Below are 15,897 nucleotides of genomic sequence, written 5' to 3'. Positions count from 1 at the left end.
GATAAGGATGATGATGGTATGATAGAGCAGCAAACCATTACCTGTCAATAACCAAATTCTGTTTTGAATGATATGTTATCCTTGGCTTTATGTACAAAAGCAATATTATTTCTGTCGTGTACGAGCCAATGAGCTGCTGTGATTGTGGTAACCTTGGCACTATATATATGTATCTTTTTCTCTCCTTATGTAACCGTTGAGCAAAGTGAATATACTATATACACATTTTCAGTCCATTTTCTCTGTTTCAAACTGTTGCTGATTGTAATCGATTCTCTGTCAAACAAATCATTTGCATTAGGTAAACAGATTACTCTTCGGACCAACCCAAAAAGTGAAAACGCTAGACTTAAATTTTGGGACAAGATATTGACAGACTTGGAGAATGTCGTGTTGTAATTAGCCGTCCACATATTATATTCTAAAATCAGCAAAATGTTCCCAGTTCCCAAAGAACTATATTTATGAATATATATATTAAAATTGAGAAAAGGATAAGATGAATTTATAAGGACATGCCGGATATTAATATATTATCAACTACATTGTTCGCCCTTAGTACTGCCGGCTTTTCCTTTTTGGACTCTACTCAGTTAATGCCGTTTAAGATCGTTTAATCCAACGAAGCTCAAGTGAGCAGTGTGTTCTATTTATAAATCCCATTACTCCACAAACCAGCATTAATAACTTAGTAAGATCTTGAGCTATTATAATTACAAATTAAACCAGTACTGGTCCTAAATGGCCAGCTTGAGATCTTTTGAATGGCTTATTTACATTATCCTCAGCTTAAACTTACTAATAATTGGCTGTTATGGACTATTTTCCAACAGTGATGATCGTCAGGCAAGTGTCGTTTCCTTTCATTAGTTTTGTTCACATTTTGAATCAATAATCATAGTTTAACAATACATGCAAATATACATAGATCGATATTGATCATAATACAGTAATTAAAATCATATATATATATACATGCATGTGTAAATATGTATAGGCATTATCATATATATGTGTACTGTTTTACTTAATAATCCACAGTACACGCTAAATATATATTTATTTATATGATCTAATTAATTATTTATATATTGTCACGTGCGCAGATGCACATTGTGTACATGGGTGACCGACCAAAGGGAGAATTCATTCCTTCGTCTCTTCATACCAGTGTATTACAAGAAGTGCTTGGCAGGTTAATTATTATTATTATTATTATTAATATTGTGTGAAAAATAAACAAAGTCTTTAACTGGCATGAGTGTCAACTAACTAAAAGTGAAACAAATTGACTCTTATATAATGAATAACAGGTAAGTACATGTCTAGTAATTATATGCCATTAACGAGTATTAATAAATTTTTCCAGTGATTACCATTATTACTACATGACAATTCTTTACCCATCTAGGCATTTATGGATTATTAGGCTACATATTACGAAGAAGTTCTTGGACCAACAATTAATTGGCAATAACATGTAACTCGTAAAAGAAATTGCACATACATACATACATATATACACAGACATTAAATGACTATTTCTAAGCTCACTTGAAGATATTAATGCAATATTTTCATGTGCAGCGATGCATCAGATGCTTTAGTCCATAGTTACCATAAAAGCTTCAACGGATTCGCGGCAAAACTTAGAAAGGATGAGGTGCAAAAACTAGCTGGTGGGTTTTGTACTGCCTAATCTATGGCTATGAATACAAGGACATGACCGTACGTAATTATGGATATATATACCTTAAATTTATATATTATTTATATTGCAGACATGGAAGGAGTTGTATCCGTGTTTCCAAGTGGAAAGAAACAACTCCACACAACAAGGTCATGGGACTTCATGGGATTCTCCAAACATGTCCAAAGAGCAGGCCTCGAAGGCGATATCATCATCGGTATGCTCGATACAGGAATATGGCCTGAGTCAGAAAGTTTCAGCGACGAAGGATTTGGTCCACCACCTCAAAAATGGAAAGGCTTTTGCCAAGAGTCATCCAATTTCACCTGTAACAAGTAAATGGTTTAAAACTTTTTTACTTAATTATGACTATTTAAGTTATATTATCGTGGTATTACATAAAGCTGACGTTTGATATTTAAAAAGCAAAATCATCGGAGCTCGATACTACCGGAGTGATGGCATCTTCGGCGAGAAGGATATCGTATCTCCAAGGGACTCAAATGGCCATGGTTCTCACACTTCGTCCACGGCAGCTGGGGCCTTAGTGAACCACGCAAGCCTATTAGGGCTCGGGTCAGGCACTGCGCGAGGAGGAGTACCTTCGGCACGCATTGCTGTCTACAAGATATGTTGGTTCGACGGCTGTTTCGACGCGGATATTCTCGCTGCTTTTGATGATGCCATTGCGGACGGCGTCGACATCATCTCTCTTTCGGTTGGTGGCTCTACTTCGTTTGATTACTTCAATGATTCAATCGCCATTGGAGCTTTCCATTCCATGAAGAACGGAATACTCACGTCGAATTCCGCTGGTAACTCTGGCCCTGGACCGGCGACGATCACAAACCTTTCACCGTGGTCGCTTTCTGTTGCTGCCAGCACTATTGATAGGAAGTTTTTGACCCAAGTGAAGTTGGGCAATGGCGAGGTGTATGAGGTGATGAAATGAGCTACTCTTAATATATTAAGTTAACTCCTCTCTCCTTAATTAATTTGCAGTTACCAATATATTACTCTTTGTTTTGACATTTTACTAACTTGGTGAGGTATATTAAATATGTTATAGGGTATCTCTGTAAACACCTTTAATCTTGAGGAAAAATTGTTCCCTGTTATACATGGTGGAAATGCCCCAAATAAAACAGGAGGCTTTACTTCGGAAGAATCTAGGTAAATTAATTAGTCGGTATAACATTATTATATATATATTTCCTTAACTATGGCACTTTTTTTATATATATTTATCATATATTACTGACATATTATTTCATTTTAAATTTTTTAAAAAATACACGAATTTTCTCTGTTGTTTTTATATTTTGCAAAATATATATGAATAGTACCACATATAGCTAACATTTGATAGAATTAATTTATTAGATTTGATTTAGGTATTGTGAAGAAGGTTCCTTGGACGAAAAATTGGTGAAAGATAAAATTGTTGTGTGCGATTGGTCTGGTGGAGACGGGAGTGCTGCTTGCGTGGGGGGCTCATCAGGAATTATAATGCAAGATGGAGAAGTTAAGGACTTCGCCAGACTTTTTCCTATTCCCACTTCTACTTTCAACCCTAACGAGGGCAATGAGATCTCCCTATACGTAAACTCCACTAGGTACTACATGCATATATATATAATTATTTATTACTAATTAATCTTTAAAGAGTAGTAATAACTGAGATGCAAAATTTACATTCAATTGCATACTTCTGAACCACCTGCGTTTCGTTAAATTAAAGTGAACCACCATGCATGCAATCGATGGTTAGAAGTACGTATTGTCACGACATATTAATTAATATAAATTCTTTATTTTTATGCATGTGTTCAATTTTAACAGAAAGCCAAGTGCAACTATCCGGAAGAGTATTGAGGTGAAAGATGAATCGGCCCCATTTGTGGTTTCATTCTCATCAAGGGGTCCAAACCCCATTACGAGTGACATTCTCAAGGCAATTAATTGAGATTGACTATATATTATTATTTTCATTTTTAATTATTATAATTTGTGGTCCCGCAACATTGTTTTGCTGATTATTACGAAATGCATTATTAATTAGGATTTATGATAAATATTTTCCGTGCATATTTCTTGCAGCCGGATCTAACAGCTCCAGGAGTAGATATTTTGGCTGCATGGTCAGAAGCTACGAGTCCAACAAGGCTATCAGTGGACTTTAGAGTGGTTTCATACAATATAATCTCTGGTACATCCATGTCTTGCCCACATGCAACAGCAGCCGCTGCCTACGTCAAGTCGTTTAACCCAACATGGTCTCCTGCTGCCATTAAGTCTGCGCTAATGACCACAGGTATAATCTTACAGCTGCCACTCTTCTTCAACTTGTATGAGAACTCCATCTTATTACTTATGGGTAGTTGCAAGTTTAATTTGTCACTTTTCATATCCGCTATAGGTATTAAGACAATTTGGAGCAACAAAATATATATTATCTAATTTTTAACATAGAAGAATTACAATAACTTGTTCGGATTGGAAATTGATAGGGCCGACCATTAAATTTATGTATTTTTAGTGTATGTCCGTGTGTGCTAATAGTATTAATTAATACACAAAGGCCGTTTGGTAAAATTATTGTTTTTGAATTTTTTAAAGATAAAAATAGATATATTATTTTATTTTTGTTTTTTGTTTTTAAAAAATAAAAATATGTTTGGTAATTATTTTTATTTTTTGTTTTTTTTAAAAAAAAAATAATAAATATGTTTGATAACTTTTATTTTTATTTTTTGTTTAACAATATGAAGTGTTGATTTGAAGAATAGAAGAAAAAAAATGAAAAGAAAAAATGAAAACTGTTTAAAAAAATTTTGAAAGTGAAAAATTTTTATTTTTAAAATTTAATAAATTGTAATTAAAATTTAAAAAAATAATAAATAAAAATAGAGTTATCAAATATCTTTTATGTTTAATTTTCAAATTTCTAATTAATTAAATAATATATTTTTTTTTAAGTGTTACCAAACAACCCTAATAGTTTTCAGTTTTTATTTTTATTTTTTAATTAGGGAGGAAATGATCAAAGAAAATGACAACAGTTCATGTTATTTGACCCAAAAATAAAATATGTGTACGACAACCTCTTTTCAATTAAAAGAGAAAACGATAAACACACACAATATTAATTTATATATAAAAAATGCTTAACATTAGAGAATCCATTTTATTCTATGTTACTTGTTTGTGGGTGCGTAATGAGGGACCGAGGGAAGAATGTGTCGGCGGTGGCTCCTATGTGTCTCTAATTTTATTATGTATTATTATAGTTATTTTACTTTTTGTCCAAAAATTTAATATATTTTTAATAATATATATGCTTACTATATTATTTTTGTTCCGCGCCGACTAATAAAAGAGTTTTTCTATTTTACCCCACTCCGCCGCTGATTGAATCTATGTTTTAAGCTGCCTGAATCACTATTGTTAATATTAGTCCTCCTAAACTTCAAAACAAAAGCTAATTTATTGTATAAATAAATGTAATTTTGTTTTGTGTTTTGGCAGCTTATCCATTAACTAACGAGATTAACAAAGATGCTGAGTTTGCTTATGGTTCTGGGCACATAGACCCTTTAAGGGCGATCAACCCTGGTTTGGTATACGATGCTGGAGAGAGTGATTACGTGGAATTCTTGTGTGGACAAGGGTACAGCACTAAGTCTCTCAGACTTGTAACCGGTGATAAGAGCAGTTGCTCCAATGTCCAGAAAATACATGCCTCCAATTTGAACTATCCTTCTTTCGCTCTTTCCACAATTTCAACCAACGCCATCACCCGCGTTTTTCATAGGACTGTCACAAATGTTGGGTCCCCGACGTCCACCTATAAGGCCATTGTGAAAGCCCCCGAGGGAATGAAAGTGATAGTCAAACCAAAGACTCTTTGTTTTGAGTCAATTGGGCAGAAGAAGTCGTTTGTTGTGAAGATCACGGCTAAAGTTGATGCGAACCGAAGTATGATTTCTGGGGCTCTGGTATGGGATGATGGTCAGCGACAAGTTAGAAGTCCCATAGTTGCATATTATTCTTATTCTTCTTAATTAGAACAGATCAGTTTCTATGTTTTCATACGTTTAAGAAATCAATTATATGCACAATCTTTACTTATAATAAGGTTTATTGTGATGCCACAAAGATCATATTTTATAAGATCATACCTAGTCACTACAAAAAAGGAGACTTTTGCCGGCGCAAATTTGCGCTGGAAAAAGTATGGTTTTGCGCCGGCAAAACCCATGGAGTTTTTGCCGACGCAATTTTGCATCGGCAAAGAATCGCGTCGTATCTCTGTTGCTAATTTCACTTTTTCCGACGCAAATATAATGCGCCGGCAATGGCCTTTTTTAGCGACGAAAAAATACGCCGGTAAAAAAATCTGTCACGATATTGTGGAAAACACTTTTAGCGGCGCAATAATGCGCCGACAATAGTTTACTTTTTTAGTGGCGTATTTTTGCGCCGGTAAAGGTGTATATGTGAAGTTAAGATTGAAACTTTTTGCCGACGTAATTTTGCGCCGGTAAAAGTATTTTTAAAATAATAATTTTGATTAAATTACTAATATTATTTTCAATATATTAATATTAATTAATAATTTTCAATTTTAATATATTAATAATTATTTAATTTTTTAGTAATATTATTTAATTAGAAATAAAATTAAAATTAAAATTTTATAAATAAATAAATAAAAAATTACAACTATTAATATTTATTGTCTCCACCAAACATGAAAATATAAAAGTAATTTAGTAAAATAAATGTCTCATAAATTAAATTTTAAATAAATAGAAAAAAAGTTCTACAAATGAGTACTGCCCGCCTCATCATTCCCGCCCCCGTCAGCATCATCGTCCTCGTCCGAATCCTGGTCTGGTAAGTCAACAGTAAAACCAGGAGCCAATTCACCAACCTGCTTCAACAAAGTACTGAGCAGGAGATCTTGACGCCGTTGACGACTCTCAAGTTTAGTCGTATGCTTTTTTAGGTTCTGATTTTCTAGCATAATGTCCTGATTTTGCTGCAAAATGGTGTCCACTTCAGGTGGCAATTTCCCGGACATTTGAGAAGTTGACGAAGATGCTGCCCTCTTTGCGCCAATTGCCTTCAACCTTGGCAACCCCCCAAACCCTTTCTTATAACGTGAACGGGGTCCAAGGACATCCGTGACAATATCCATATCAGGCGGGAAATGACCGTCGACATTATCGCCGACACAAGAAGCAGCAGATGATGCAGGGGCAGTACTCTGCGATGCTCGACGTTCAGTCATCTCATTCTGCACAATAAAAAGCACGTATTTCGAATTCCAATATAACATTATTTGAAAACCTAACTTATAAATTTTTAATATAACAACATATAAAATATAACTTTATTATCTATTTGCCAACATCCTATCATTAATGACTGCAGACCAGTGGTTGAAAAAGAATGTAATTAATTCTGTTCCCGTATCAGGGAGCAAGTGGGCTAAAGTAAATTTGGTCATGAAAATCCATTTCTGATTGAAAATCATGAAGATATTATTGATATATACGGTGGGTGCAGTTAATTCCATTAATGGGGAATTTACGTCTCCAAACATATACATCAACTACATTTGCATGTTTTTCAGTCAGAAATAGATTTTCATGACCAAATTTACTTTAGCCCGCAAGCTCCCTGATACGGGGACAACATTAGTTACATTCTTTTTTTATCTTAGTCCACAATCATTAATCATAAAAATATTGGCACATAGATTATAAAGATTTCATTGTTAAAAATTTAATTAATAATTAATAAATAATTACTAATTGACAACAACCAATTAATAATTAATATTTATTAATTATTTACTAAACTTTTTTAAAGTTAAATGATCATAAATTAGTTAAGGTTATGCAACTTACATGTTTTGTCGCCGCTGCATCACTAATCCACTTATCCTTCTTCTTGTGGAGGTGCTCGAATGTGTTGATCATGCTCGGGAGCTGGCCAGTAGATGGGTCCATCCAAAAAAGCAAATTATTTAAACATTGTGACATTTATAATATTTTCGTAAATGTAAGGATATAAGTTATTATAATTTACGTGATCATAAACATGGGCAACGATGGATTTGGAACCGTGTCCTCCTGGTATGGTCATTTTAGCTCGAGCTTCTTTATTTTTCTTCGATATACGCTTCAAAAAGAAAACAGTACTCATTAATCTAAATTGTAATTTTATAATTAAAAATTAATGTAAAATCTATGGCATACCTGGTGAGAATCAGAAGCCCAAAAATCACACAGAATTGCCCAATCAGAAGAAGTAATCGACACAAAAGGTTTTGACTTCGCTCTCTCATTGTCCACCTCTCCTCCAACATCTACCAAGTGTTTCTTCATCGTGTGGCGCCAATCAGTCAGATGTTTTTGCATTTGTCTTACCATGGCATCGTTGATTACTGGATTGTCTTCTGGATAAATGAATTTTTCCTAAAATCACAATTAAAATTGGAATTTGTTAAAATATTATGAAGATAGACAAAATATTTAATAATGAGTTGTTAAAGGTTTAAAGAATGCTTATAGATAGTCTCTTTCGAATAACTTCGATATCAGCTGGTTTTACTTGTTCCCAAGCTAGTGTAGTTGGGGGTACGGTGCTACGCAAATAACGAGCCATGGAATTGTTGAACCACTTGCCGTACTTTTGAATAGCTTTTCCAGTTTCTTTATCAAACTCTACTTTCAAATGACTAACTTTTTTGATGGCTAGCTCCTTCTCGATATTGGCACCGTAATAAGCTCCCCTGCCTCTCTTGGAGCCACCACCTGTGTCATTACTTGTTTCGGCCATTCTACATTAAAATATTCATTAATTAACTAATTCAAATTATGTATGTCTGTTGTTTTTTGTTATAAAATTAACATTTATTCATTATGGTATTTCCAAACCTACCCTATTCCGACCTAGTGGATCCCTTGGAGATAGTAAGGAGTCATGTACTTCTCCTCAGTTTTTTAAAATGTTTCTCAAACATTTTAAAAAAATGAGGAGCAGTACATGAATACATTGTTTATCCCCAAGGCATCCACTAGGTGCATCACTATTGTTTTTTGTTATTGAATTAACATTTTATTACTTATTGTCTTTCCCAACCTACCCTATTCCGACCTAGTGGATCCCTTGGAGATAGTAAGCAGACATGTGCTAATACTCATTTTTTCAAGATATTTCATCAAATATCTTGAAAAAATGAGTACCATGACATGAATACATTGACTATTCCCAAGGCATCCACTAGGTGCATCACTATTGTTTTTTGTTATTGAATTAACATTTTATTACTCATTGTCTTTCCCAACCTACCCTATTCCGACCTAATAGATCCCTTGGAGATAGTAAGCAGACATGTGCGACTACCCATTTTTTCAACATATTTCATCAAATATATTGAAAAAATGAGTACCAGTACATGAATACATTGACTATCCCCAAGGCATCCACTAGGTGCATCATTATTGTTTTTTGTTATTGAATTAACATTTTATTACTCATTGTCTTTCCCAACCTACCCTATTCCGACCTAATAGATCCCTTGGAGATAGTAAGCAGACATGTGCGACTACCCATTTTTTCAACATATTTCATCAAATATATTGAAAAAATGAGTACCAGTACATGAATACATTGACTATCCCCAAAGCATCCAATAGGTGCGTGTGTACCTATATCTGATACTATCATTCACTACTACAAAATACCCTTTACGGGACACTTTTTTAGGACACGCACATAAATGCAAGTCCTTAAAAATATTTATGAAGTTTTTAGGACACTCATTGAGAGTCCTGAAAAAACGTAATTTAAGACTCGCAATGAGTGTCCTAAATGAAAATGCGAGTCCTAAAAAAATCTGGGCTATAAAAATAAGTGTTTTACTTAATATTTTTAAGGACTTGCTTTGAGAGTCTTTAATACTCTTTTAGGACTCGCAATGAGTTTCCTAAAAGAATCTGCGAGTCTTATAAAATCTGAGCTAAAAAATAAGTATTTCACTTAAAAAATTTAAGGACTTGCTTTAGGAGTCTTAATATTTTTTTAGAAGTAAGTCCTAAAAAAAAGTATTAAGGACTCTCATTTTTAGTATTAAGGACTCTCCAAACGAGTCCTTAATTATTTTGAAGTAAAAAGCATAAAAAAACTATGGCTTTTTTGAAATTATAAGGTTAAAATACACAAAATAGAAAACTCATCAGCCATTTGGGGATTTATTCATCACACGATCTAGGGCTGCTGGGTGGTGAACGGCGGCTGCTGGGCGAACAGCTGCTCGGTGGCAGCTGGGTGAACGGCGACGGTGATGGTGGTGAACGCCTCCAGCAAGCGTGGGTTCTCGGCTCCAGCACTCTTGGCGGCGGTGCGGGTTCTCGGCTCCATCACTCTCGGCGGCGGCGTGCTTCTCAGCGTGGGTCTCTGCTGGTTGCTGGTTGCTGGTTCACGATTCCAGCAGGTTATCTTTTGCACCTTTTATTTAATCTATCCACCATTATGTTTAAAATTTTATTTCTTATTTTGTCTCTCTCTTCCAGACCTCATCTCTCTCAAAATCCCTAGAATTCCTCTACACATCTAGCTCTCACTGCCTTTGAAATCCCTCATTTCAATACAAAGGGACCAAAGCCCAAATGAATCCTCATCATATCATCTCACTGTTTCTATGTGCATCGTCTTCCCCCTTCTTTCTCTACGGAGCTGTCTAGGTTTCATTTCATTTACAACCAAGTGTGGTAAGTTTCGATTCTTATATTTGGTGACCTTATTTGTTTTTTGTTTCCTCTGACTGTAAAATCTATCTTTTGTTAATAGATTTATATATTTCTTTATGGAAAGACTTTTGGTAAATGGTTAAGAATGACTTTGTGAGCATCCCATGAGCATAAGACATATGGAAGTGTTTAAAGACTGAATATATTTGATCTTTAAAATAATTCCTTAAGGTTCTTTGTTCTTCTCAATTTTTTTTTTCATGTTAATTTCTATTCATGTTGATTTGGGGATATCTTTAGGTGAGTCTTGCTCCTGTATATTTTTTAAGAAAGTAGTAGCAACGTTGGTAATATTTTTTCTCCCCTGTCTCCTTTTCATTTTAATTTTATACCCATCATGATTTTGGTATACTACCCATTGTGATTTCTGGAATCACTTGAATGTTCAAAACGTAAGAATAAAATATAAGAAAAGAGCACTTTGAAGAAGTAGTTAGTTTACTATGCTCACGGGGAGATATTATATATATATATATAAATCATTTATAGGTGATGTCTCTTCAATTAATTATATATGATGTTGTTAAATTTTTAATCTTCTGTATTTTTATATTTTAATTTGTAATAGAAAGATGATATTTCCTACAATAGAACTTTAATAATAATAGTTATTTAAAAATTTGTAGGACCATGTTTGATGTGTTTCTTGTGGACTTCTTGAATGTCATGTTTACAAATTGCCACTTATGATAACTTTAAAAGCTTGGCTCTGTTTATGTAATGTAGTTTAGAATTATAGATGTTTCCTATACGAAAGCCTAAAAGATTGAAGAGTATTCTAGTATTTCTTTAGACTATATATATATATATATATAGATAGATAGAGGTATCCAAGTAAGTCTGATTCATGTCTTTTAATCTCAAAGCTGTTGCAGCCCCAAATTAGTAGAAATTAAATGATGGCTTCTACTAAAGATCAAGTTCTACAAGCTAGCAAATATTGTCGGAAATTGCACTAAATGATCAGGTACTGAGTTTATATTTCAAATGAATTTCCTTTTGTTTCCACACTTTATTTAATAGTATTGAAACTTGAAAGAGCTTGGTTATATATATATAGTAATTGGAATAGTAATTCATAGTTATACCATTAAGACAAAATAGAAAAACACAGATTTTGGTGGAGCATGAACCTATACATATAATATAATCTAATTCAAACAAATGAGGTGCACACCAACCGTTTGTTAAATGGCCTCTCGAAACTCTGTTATTGTTATTTGTATTAGTTCTATTTTGGATGGAATAAGTTAAAATGGTTGGTCTTGCCATTGCTTTCATTTTATTTAGCAGCTATTGCTGTCATATAAAACTTAAATTAGTTATCAGTTGTGTTAGTGCTGAATTTATTCTTCGATGTATTTATGAGCTTATATGCCTGTGGTTGTGCATTATGCAGGTTGATCATTCTCAACTTATTTTGGTCTATATGTATTATTAATTTTCATCATGTCCTAATGCAATTTATGCTATTTGGTAAATGCCTTGTTCTAATTACAATTCATTTATCAACAAATTTATACTTGCAGTTCAAGACTAGACTATTTAATTGTTGAAAAGATTATCTGGTCTAAACTTGCTGGACTAAAATAATTTTTTTAGTTTCATTTGGTTGATGTTGTCTTAAGGACAACTTTTTTAGTAATGATTTATCATTGTATTTATGTGAATGAACATTTATTATAGATTTGTTCTCTGTTTTTGTTATGCCTTTGACTTTAACTCTGTTTTTTGTTGAGTTGAAGTGTTTTGATCATAATAATGAATATATCATTATTTTTACCTAAACCAACATTTACTTATTAATGAATTTTATATCTTGCTAATTGCTGAGATGATATATGGGTGCCGAGCAATACTTTTTTAAATTATTTGACTCTTGTTTGTAGGCCAGATTTGATTTATATATATATAGACAGGAAGAAATAAAACTATCTCTTTTTTAACAGCAAGTATTTGTTTTCTTTTGAAATTAGTGGGGCTGAAAAATTACATGAAAATTTGCACATGAAATTTTTTATATGTATATATATGCTATTTATCTCAGACCAAATGATAGTTTGCCACGTTCAGTATATATTTGAAATCTACTGTGAAGTTGTTATCTATAAATATACATATTATATATATAAGCTTATGCAATGGTGACAAGTTTTCTTTCACCAATCAAATTATGGTGAAAGAAATCATACCATATTGAAAGGAAGTTTATGACTAGTCAAGTTCATAAGCTTAGGTGTGAATAGATACATGGTGACCTCTATAGTCTCTTATTTATGTGCATTTATTTATCGAAATTTTAATAAGAACATATTAATAGACGGAGTTAACACTTGTGGTGCCATTTACTTGGTTAAAGTTTTTTGTAGTGAGGCTAATCATGCTTGCGCTGTTTCAGGTTCGTCGCTTGAAAGAATTTGGGGTTACCAAGGGAGAATTGACTCGCTATTTGGATGTACTTTTGAAAGATAGTGAACATCTGGCAGCTATGATTGATAATGTGTCATCCGTAGATAATTTGGATTTCATTATGGAGAGTGACGCATTGGGCCATACAGTAATAGACCAGAGGCAAGGACATGAGAGTTTGGTCACTGTTGCTGGAACAATTAAACTTGAGGAGGTAACAACTTTACTATACAAGACTAGTTCTGTCTTTAGAATCTGTACTGTGTTGAGCTTGATGATCTTCTGTAAGAACTTAGCTCTTCATTCAAATAATAATATTAAATTAAATGGCAATCTTGTTGAGGTAGTGTGGTTATATAGCTTTATGGTGAAGTTTTATTCATCTTTGGGTGTGTTGTGCTTTTGTGCAAAAAATTAAGCAGTTATCTTAGTTTTGGTCATTTGGTTAACGAGTGAACTAAAGTGTTTTTTTTTTACCGTCTGTGCAGCCTCCTAGTATATATTTATTGATCTTTTATTCTCAGTTACCTCATTTTTCACTGGCATGTTATCTTTAATTATTTTCTTGTATAGGTAAATTCTATTGGGGCTAAAGTATTGGGACAACTCAAAACACATTTTTTTCCAGTGATTTACAATAAATAAAAACATGTACTGGTGAATTATGTTTTAATTTTCATGTAATATGTTTTTTTTTAACCTATTTTTTTGTTAAATTTTCATGTAGTATATTTCTGTTAATTGATGTTGAGCTTTGCTCAGTCAGATTATACATTTTTTTTTTTGAAAAGTTTGATGAAGCTAATAATTAAAGAACTTTTTTACAATGTGCAGGTCTATATTGAGATGCATTTCTTTAGCGCAATACTAGACAACAATGATAGTTGAAGCTTTTAGAATCAAAATTATATTTCACTAACTTTGTATACATTTCTTGTTTAATATTTGGTGATGATAGAATTTTACTATAGTATAAACTATCATGTAATATGATTTTGTAAGTCGAGAAGACTAAATACTAGAATGATATTTTTGAGTAATTAATAAATTATTTTGTTGTATTTTCTTTTGAAATTTTAGAAATCTAACATATATAATACATTTTGGACACTCAAAGGGATATATTTTTTCTAAATCAAAATGAAAATTGTAGCTGCATTTTTTTTTTAAAAAAAATTACTTTTAAGGGCATGCAAAGTGAGTCCTAAAAAATTACTTAAAGAACTCAACTAGATTTTTTAGGACTCACGTTGCGAGTCCTAAAAACATTCTTTTAGGACTCACAATGAGAGTCCTAAAAACATAAGTAAAGACATTCAACCAAATTTTTTAAGACTCGCACCAGATTTTTTAGGACTCGCATTCTTTTAGGACTCGCAATGGGAGTCCTAAAAACTTAATTAAAGACACTCGACCAGTTTTTTTAGGACTCGCACTAGATTTTTTAGGACTCGTGTTGCGAGTCCTAAAAATGTTCTTTTAGGACTCGCATTGCGAGTCCTAAAAACTTAATTAAAGGCATTCAACCAGATTTTTTAGGACTCGCAACGCGAGTCCTAAAAACATTATTTTAGGACTCGCAGCGTGAGTCATAAAAATAATTTTTTAGGACTCGCAATGCGAGTCCTAAAAAACCTTAGTTTTTAAGGCTCTCAAATAGAGGACTCGCGTCTCGCGAGTCCTAAAAAATTTTTTAGGACTCGCAATGCTAGTCCTAAAAATCCTTTTTTGTAGTAGTGATTAATTAATGATAATAATTAAAATTTTCATTGAATTAAATAAAAAGTTACATACACTTGTTTAAATTACATATCACTGTCCTCATCATCACTAACTACAACATCATTACGAACATCACTATCACTATCACTATCAACTAGAACATTATCGTCATCCTCATCGTCTTCATACTCGGCCAACGTGTTGTCTTCAAATTCAACCTCATCATCGACAACAAATTCATCTGAACCTTCGCCAACCAAATCATCAACGTTGTGCACTTCAGTGGCATTGATATCAACCCGATAATACTGAAGATTATAAAAAATTGGAAGTTCTACCCACAACTGAAATGAAGAAGAATTAACTTCTTGCAATATTGGTATATCATTTGTGGTCTCAGTATCATCAACATCGGAATTTGAGAAATCCCATACATTCCTTGGAATGTATTCATTAACGAGCCTCCAATCATCCCCATTTTTCACATCTCGAAGATAATACACCAACTTCGCTTGAGATGCGAGAACGAAAGGATCATCTTTATAACATTCTTCTTTCACATATACGCTCGTAAAATTGGATTCCACTTTAATTCTACTTGTATTGAACCATCTACACTTGAATAGGACAACGCTGTAACCCATCAAGTAGGACAATTCAATTACTTCTTCCAAAACTCCATAGTAGTTCACTCCTTCCTCACTTGGCACCATTACACCGCAATTTTGTGTTTTAAGCTTCCTGTCACGACCACGAGTCACAAATTTCACACCATTCACTATCATCCCTGGATATGAATACACGGTGCCGCTTGATTTGTTTGCGAGAGCATAAAATTCATTATTCACTTCAGTAGGTGTTGACTCATGCAAATCGTTCACCTATCAACATTAACATTGAAAGTTAGTTTTGGATTGATTAAGTGGGGTTTCAGAAAAGAATTGACTAATATACATACTCTTTCTTTGAACCACTGAGGAAAATCAGTTTCTTGTTGAACTTTAAGATTCGAGCCCCCCCGTCTTCTTAATTCATCCATATGCTCACTACAGATGAACAAAAAAAATTATGATTTTGGCATTTACTCGGTATATAAACCAAACATCATTATTGAAAAAATACTAGAAAACACACCTAAGGTACTCCTTAATTTCGGCACAATTGTTCAAGATATACCACTCAGCCTTTTGCTTTAACTGCGGATTGAGGAGCATACTTGATTTCTTACCAAATGGACGACCAACAGCCTTA

The 15,897-nt window shown here is 33.3% G+C and overlaps 1 protein-coding gene and 1 long non-coding RNA gene across 2 annotated transcripts; both read left to right on the top strand.

Annotated features, from left to right (window-relative positions):
* The first annotated feature begins 1,106 nt into the window (after nt 1–1,106).
* LOC133795971 (cucumisin-like) lies at nt 1,107–5,754 on the top strand. The gene is made up of 9 exons (XM_062233453.1): nt 1,107–1,195; nt 1,588–1,679; nt 1,782–2,025; nt 2,117–2,630; nt 2,760–2,863; nt 3,085–3,306; nt 3,533–3,644; nt 3,791–4,004; nt 5,219–5,754. The coding sequence occupies exons 1-9, from the start codon at nt 1,107–1,109 to the stop codon at nt 5,752–5,754; spliced, it is 2,127 nt and encodes a 708-aa protein (XP_062089437.1).
* Nucleotides 5,755–9,961: 4,207 nt separating this feature from the next.
* Nucleotides 9,962–13,987, top strand: LOC133794029 (uncharacterized). The gene is made up of 5 exons (XR_009875092.1): nt 9,962–10,199; nt 10,279–10,476; nt 11,382–11,482; nt 12,914–13,138; nt 13,759–13,987. It is a non-coding gene; the product is annotated as an uncharacterized LOC133794029 (long non-coding RNA).
* Nucleotides 13,988–15,897: the final 1,910 nt, after the last annotated feature.

Source organism: Humulus lupulus, chromosome 8 (genome assembly GCF_963169125.1).
Source record: "Humulus lupulus chromosome 8, drHumLupu1.1, whole genome shotgun sequence".
Lineage (NCBI taxonomy): Eukaryota > Viridiplantae > Streptophyta > Magnoliopsida > Rosales > Cannabaceae > Humulus > Humulus lupulus.
The sequence above is the reverse complement of the archived record's forward strand: the minus strand, read 5'-3'. Positions and strand labels throughout refer to the sequence as shown.